We start from the raw sequence: 6,315 nt of genomic DNA on the forward strand, positions 1-6,315 counted from the left end.
CAGGATCCTGGGGGGCTGGGGCAAGGAGCCAGTGAGGGGCTGGGATCCCGGGGGGGCAGCAGGGCTGGGGGCCAGGATCCTGGGGGGCAGGGGCAAGGAGCCAGTGAGGGGCTGGGATCCCGGGGGGCAGCGGGGCTGGGGGCCAGAATCCCGGGGGGCTGGGGCATGGAGCCAGTGAGGGGCTGGGATCCCCGGGGTCAGAGGGGCTGGGGGCCAGAATCTCGGGGGCCTGGGGCAAGGAGCCAGTGAGGGGCTGGGATCCCGGGGGGCAGAGGGGCTGGGAGCTGGGATCCAGGGAGCGGAGGTGACAGGATCCTGGGGGGCTGAGGCAAGGAGCCAGTGAGGGGCTGGGATCCCGGGAAGCAGAGGGGCTGGGGGCCAGAATCCCAGGGGGTTGGGGCAAGGAGCCAGTGAGGGGCTGGGATCCCCGGGGGGCAGAGGGGCTGGGGGCCAGGATCCTGGGGGTCTGGGGCAAGGAGCCAATGAGGGGCTGGGATCCCCGGGAAGCAGAGGGGCTGGAGGCCAGAATCCCAGGGGGTCGGGGCAAGGAGCCAGTGAGGGGCTGGGATCCCGGGGGGCAGCGGGGCTGGGGGCCAGAATCTCGGGGGGCTGGGGCAAGGAGCCAGTGAGGGGCTGGGATTCCGGGGGACAGCGGGGCTGGGGGCTGGGTTCCGGGGGGGCAGAGGGGACAGGATCTGATGAGGATCTGGGGGCTGGGATCCCGGGAAGCAGAGGGGCTGGGGGCTGGGATCCGGGGAGCGGAGGTGACAGGATCCTGGGGGGCTGTAGACGCAGTTGGACAGGAAGCGGCAGGGAAGGGAGCAGGGTGGGGGTCTTGCTGGCTGAGCAGGAGAGGTGAGCGGCTGGGGACGGCCCTGCATGGGAGCTCAGCCAGGCGAAGGGCTCTGTCAGCCAGGCAGCCTGGAGCGCTTTGCCCAGGAGCCGCCCTCTGCAGAGCCTTGGGCGGGGGGCACCCTGCCGCTGACCCTGCCCTCTCCCCACAGCGCCGCGGGGCCGTCGGCCCGTCCTGCTGGTCTATTCCCCCGACTCCGAGGAGCACAAGGTTCTGGTCTGCACCTTGGCGGACGTGCTGTGCTCGGCGCTGGGCTGCGACGTGCGGCTGGACCTGTGGGAGGCGGGCAGCGTGGGGCGGCTGGGGGCACTGCCCTGGCTCTATGTGCAGCGGGAGCGGGTGGCCCGGGAGCAGGGCACCGTGCTGATCCTGTGGAGCCAGGGCAGCGCCCGGCTCTACCAGCTGTGGCGGGGGGCAGCCGCAGGCAGCAGCGGCTCTCCGGACCCCCACGATCTGTTCGGCGCAGCCATGTCCTGTCTGCAGAGCGAGCTGCAGGTGGGCGGGGGGGCAGGGCAGCTGGGCGACTGGGCGCTGGCCTACTTTGGCGAGCTGTGCAGCCGGCGAGACGTGCCGCCTGCCCTGTGCCTGCTGCCTTGCTACCGCCTGCCTCGGGAGCTGCCTGGCCTGGCCTGCTTGCTGCAGGGCAGCGCCCGGCCCCCCGCCTGGCTGCGCCCCAGCACGCTGCTGCACCGGCTGCTCATGTCGGAGAAGAGGAAGAGCCTGCAAGGCAGGGTGGAGCTGTGCCGGCTGCAGCAGCCCGAGGGGGCGCCCCTGGCCAGGCTGGCAGCCCACCAGGTGGGGTCTGTGGGGCCCAGCCCCCGCGCCCCTCCAGCCAGGCCGGCCTCGCAGAGACCCAGCTGCACCTGAGCGTGCTGCAGTGGCCCACGTGCCAAGGACCTGGGCCGGGGAAGGGATGATGGGGAGGGTCCCTGGAGATGCCAGAGAGGGGCTGGTGGGGACATGGCTGGGCTCCAGGGTGCCACATCCATTCCCAAGACCAAACGTGTCTGCAAGAGGCTGGCAGCCCCCGGACCCAGGAGAACCCAGGGGTCCTGACAAGGGGCAGCCTGTGAGCATGGGTTTGCTGCGGGCTGGAAACTGCCTGGTGCCGGGTCTGTTGGGGGCAATGGGGCTTGGACATTTGCCCTCTTGCAGCCAGCTCTTGGGCAGGACCTGCCGCCTCCTCTGGGGACCACTGTGGGGTCTGTTGCCATGGCCACGAGTGTGGAGAGACTATATGGCCCTGAGGGGGAGGGGCAGGCCTGGGTGGAGAGGGCAGGTCTGTATGGCCCTGAGGGGCGGGCCCCTGGGGAGGGGGTGAGGCTGGCCCTGTCCTGGCCCCGAGGGGCGGGCTCCCGGGGAGGAGGTGGGGCTGGCCCTGTCGTGGCCCCGAGGGGCGGGCTCCCGGGGAAGGGGTGGGACTGGCCCTGTCGTGGCCCCGAGGGGAGGGCTCCCGGGGAGGGGGTGGGGCTGGCCCTGTCGTGGCCCCGAGGGGCGGGCTCCCGGGGAGGGGGTGAGGCTGGCCCTGTCGTGGCTCTGAGGGGGCAGAGTCCTGCGTGAGCCCCCTGCCATGCTGTCACTGACTCTACCCAGGGGTGAGAGCGGGCTTGGGGGCAGGTGACCTGGTCAGGGGGCTCTGCCCACAGCAGGGCCAGTGCCCATCAGTCCCAGCCTGCCCGGGGCCCAGCAGAGCAAGCACTTGCTCCCCGCTCAGTGGCGTGGCAGGCAGAACCCCCGGCCGGCTGGGGTGCCGGAGCTGGATTCGGAGGTGTCTGGACATTGAATAAATGAGTTTTATGGCCTGTGAGGGCTCGGCTGATCCATCCGGCTGTGGGGGGCCTGTTGCAGAGCTCCTGGCCTCGCCCCAGCTGTGCCAAGGTGGTGTCCTGCCAGGCTGGGAGCCCAGGTAGCTGGTGGTGCCGCCCCAAGGGACGTGGGTGCCACCTCACAGCTCTGGGGGCTGGGATTTGGGGTAAAGCTGATGGCACCCGAGGACTTGTTCACCGCCAGTCCCTAGCTGACTTGGGCTGAGCGAGCCCCTGACCATCCCTGGATTTGGGACTGGGCACAGCCCGTCCTGGGAGGGACATTGGGCCAGTTGTGCCACCCACCCCATTCCCTAGTCTCTTGAGTAGGTGCCCTGGGGAGCATCCACCCTGCAAGGAGAATGTGGGCACTGTCTGGAAGGGCCCCGAGCCCCCAGCCTCCTGCGAGCTCTGGCATCAGGCCGGGCCTGGCATGAATCCCAGGGCCCGGGCACTTGCTGAGCCTGCCAGCTGGGCACTGATGGACACCTCCCCCCTCCTCCCTGTCATGGTGCAGCCTGGGCATGTTGCTGACCGGGGTCAGGCTCTGCCGCAGGGCCCGGCAATCCCCGGCAGTGTGGGGACTCTGGCCTAGTCACCGTCCCCCGTCCCACCAGCTTGCCTGCCTGCCAGGGCCCAGCCTGCAGGAAGCAGCGACATCCCTGTGTGGATGGTCCCTGGCTCTGTGTCGCCTCCCCTCCCCACCTCCCTGGCCTGCCCGCTCAACATGGCCCTACCCCTCACACCTCCCCCAAGCAGGTGCTGTCCCCCTAGGGAGACGGCCCGGACCTCCTGTCACTCCCTCAGCTCCGAAGAGGCGCAGAGCACTCCTCCGGGGGTGAGGGGCCCGGGCGCCCTGGTGCTGGGCCGGGTCCCAGCACCCAGCAGCCACTGCCTCGTGGGCTCTCACCAGGCACTGAGTACAGCCTGCCCACTGCTCCTGCCCTTGGCCACTCCTGAGCTTGGCCAGGCTGGGGCACCACGACCCCAGTGAGGATGTGGGCACTGAGGCTGGGACGGGTGCGGGGGGGATGCAACCTCCTGTGAGGAACTGGGACTGTTCTTAATGTGGTCTTTGAATGCTGAGTGGGGAGTATTGACCTGGGAAGGCAGGGGAGTTTGGCTAGGACGGTCTGCATTGGGGGATGGGAGACTGGCCTTGAGGGAAGATACCAGAGCATGTAAGGTGAGAACCCAGGTGGGGGTTGGGGCCAGGTGACACCTCTGCCCAGGAAACTGGACAAAGGCTGGGGAGAGACGCTGGAGGGAGTTGGAGTTGTCAGGAGCTGGCTGGTGTAATGGAGGGGAGCCCAGACGGGTCTCTGACCCCCCAACGGGGCTGTGGTGCCCCTGGGACCCCAAGATGGACCTAACTGGGGGGGGTCCTGTTGTCTGTACCTGCAAGACCTGTCTTGGACTGTGTTCCTGTCGTCTAAATAAACCTTCTGCTTTACTGGCTGGCTGAGAGTCATGGTGAATCGCAGGAAGCCGGGGGTCAGGGCCTTGTGTCCCCCCACACTTGGTGACACCCCCTCTGTCCAGGCGCTTGCAGTGTCAGTGTTGGCTGTGTGTGGTCCCTGGGCGTGCTGCACTCACTCTGGCCAGCTAGCCCATACAGACCAAGAAAACCACGGACTCCGGTCTGCAGTGAAGATGCCCGACCAGGTTTATTGCCAGTGAAGCTCGGTCCTAGTGCCTGGCTCAATGGTGACGGGTACACACATGTCTGCCCGCTGCAATGGATACAGCCCAGTGAATGATAGGACTTTCTGTTCCCCCCTTGGCTGGACACCCTCCCCCATGACTCCTCTTTATACACTGATACAAGTTACGTATCACCCCTCTGACGTGGCTAGTTACCACCCTGCGCCCAAACCTCTATCCATCACCCTGAGCAGAGGGCAGCGTGTCCCTGGGCCACCTTCGACTGCCCTTTCACTGCACCCCTCACCACACTGCTACTGAACAATTGCTGACTTGCTCATTTTTACCATTTAATTATAAAATAAAATGATTGGAATATAAATATTGTATTTACAGTCCAGTGGATAGTACATAGAGCAGTACAAACAAGTCATTGTAGTTTGTCCTGACTTCACTAGTGCTTTTTACGTAGCTTGTTGTAAAACTAGGCAAATCGTTAGGTGAGTTGATGTACCCCATGGAAGACCTCTGCATACCCCAGGGGGACACATACCCCCAGCTAAGACCCACTGGCTACCCATCACCCTGTATCGGGGTGTTCTGGAATGTGAATAGGAGTGGGTTTGGAAGGCCAGCTCTGTTCTTGCCAAGTTCATGTACCGGACAGTGACCCTGCACACAGGCCTCTGCTTTGTACCCGGGCCTGATTTAGTTTGAGCCTGCTCACTTAGCCCTGGTCTGAGAGGTGGGTGAACCACCCGGGCTAGCACCGCCAAGGCCTAGCTGCTGGCACCCACTAGTGTAGTCCGGCACTAAGCTGCCATGGTCGCCCCAGCCGAAGCCCAGGGGAGCCGAGCTGGCATTCTCTGCCTTGGACGGGAGCTCCAGCCTGAGCTCAGCGGCTCCCAGGGAAAGGGGAGAATTGGCTCCCCAAGGGATTTTACCTGAGTGGGTCACAAACCCAGCAGCAGACCTCTCTTGTTCTATCCGGTCTTGGGCCCAGCAGCATTGCTAAGAGAAGCAGTGTCCAGTAGCCAGGCCTGCTTAGCCCTAGCAGAGACTGTTTAACATCCTCCCCTGGCCACGTCTGTACTACAAGGGTTTGCTGACATGTTCGGCCGGCACACAGCTGCTGCGGTTAGTATATCGCTTGTGCATGTGCACACTTGGGTCCGTGTGTCGGTGCTGCACGTACTCACCATACATGCTTGTGTCGATGCACAGTGCAGTGCACCATGGGTACCCCAGTGTGCAACCTGCCACCGTTCAGTTTGGGCGATGCTTGCTGGGACAGAAGTTGGTTGTGCAGGATGATGGGGAGCAAGGGGTCAACTTCCCATAATGCAATGTTCTCCATCCCATAATATCAGCCCTAGCCCATACATTTTGCCCCTATTTTCAATTTCCCATGACCTCGCGCAGGACATTTTGCTGTCTGCCATGGCGGACAGAGGCCCGGAGGCTGCACAACACTGCAGGAGGCATGACCCACCAGTGTCCGCAGAGCCACAGGCGCCCGGCGGGGTACAGGACGATTTCTCGGTGGTGGGCAGTTCTCTGTGGGACGTAGCCAGGTGGTTGGTTGTGGTCACGGAGTAGCTGTAAGCAGGGAGCACCGCTGCCGGGCCTGAGAACCAAGCAGGGACTGCTGGGATCGCGTCGTAACGCAGGGGTGGGCTGAAGAACAGCGGCAGCAGAATGTTCGGCTGTGCAAGGCCACGTGCCTGGATCTGTGCACCGAGCTCGCCCCAGGCACCAGCGCAGGGACACCAGACTGAGAGCTGCACTGACAGTGGAGAAGCGAGTGGTGCGTGCACTGCCATGCCGGATGGCTACCAGAGAGTGGGAAATTATTTTGGAGTTGGACAATCCACTCCGGGGGCCATTGTCATGCAAAAGTGTGCAGGGCCCTGGATCATCTCCTGCTACACAGGCCTGTGACTCTCGGCCATGTGCAGGACGTAGTGGATGGCTGCAGCAGTGGGGTTCCCGAACTGCAGTGGAGCAATAGAT

At 64.7% G+C, this 6,315-nt stretch overlaps 1 protein-coding gene across 1 annotated transcript in view; it reads left to right on the forward strand.

The window, feature by feature from the left end:
- IL17RE (interleukin 17 receptor E) overlaps positions 1-2,187 on the forward strand; it is a 26,296-nt gene extending 24,109 nt beyond the window's left edge. Inside the window, exon 16 of the mRNA XM_034777440.1 lies at positions 1,005-2,187. Within this exon, the coding sequence (XP_034633331.1) occupies positions 1,005-1,720 (716 nt within the window). The 3' untranslated portion in view covers positions 1,721-2,187. The remainder of the gene's footprint in view (positions 1-1,004) is intronic.
- Positions 2,188-6,315: the final 4,128 nt, after the last annotated feature.

The sequence above is a fragment of the Trachemys scripta genome, chromosome 7 (genome assembly GCF_013100865.1).
Source record: "Trachemys scripta elegans isolate TJP31775 chromosome 7, CAS_Tse_1.0, whole genome shotgun sequence".
In the NCBI taxonomy this organism is placed as follows: domain Eukaryota; kingdom Metazoa; phylum Chordata; order Testudines; family Emydidae; genus Trachemys; species Trachemys scripta.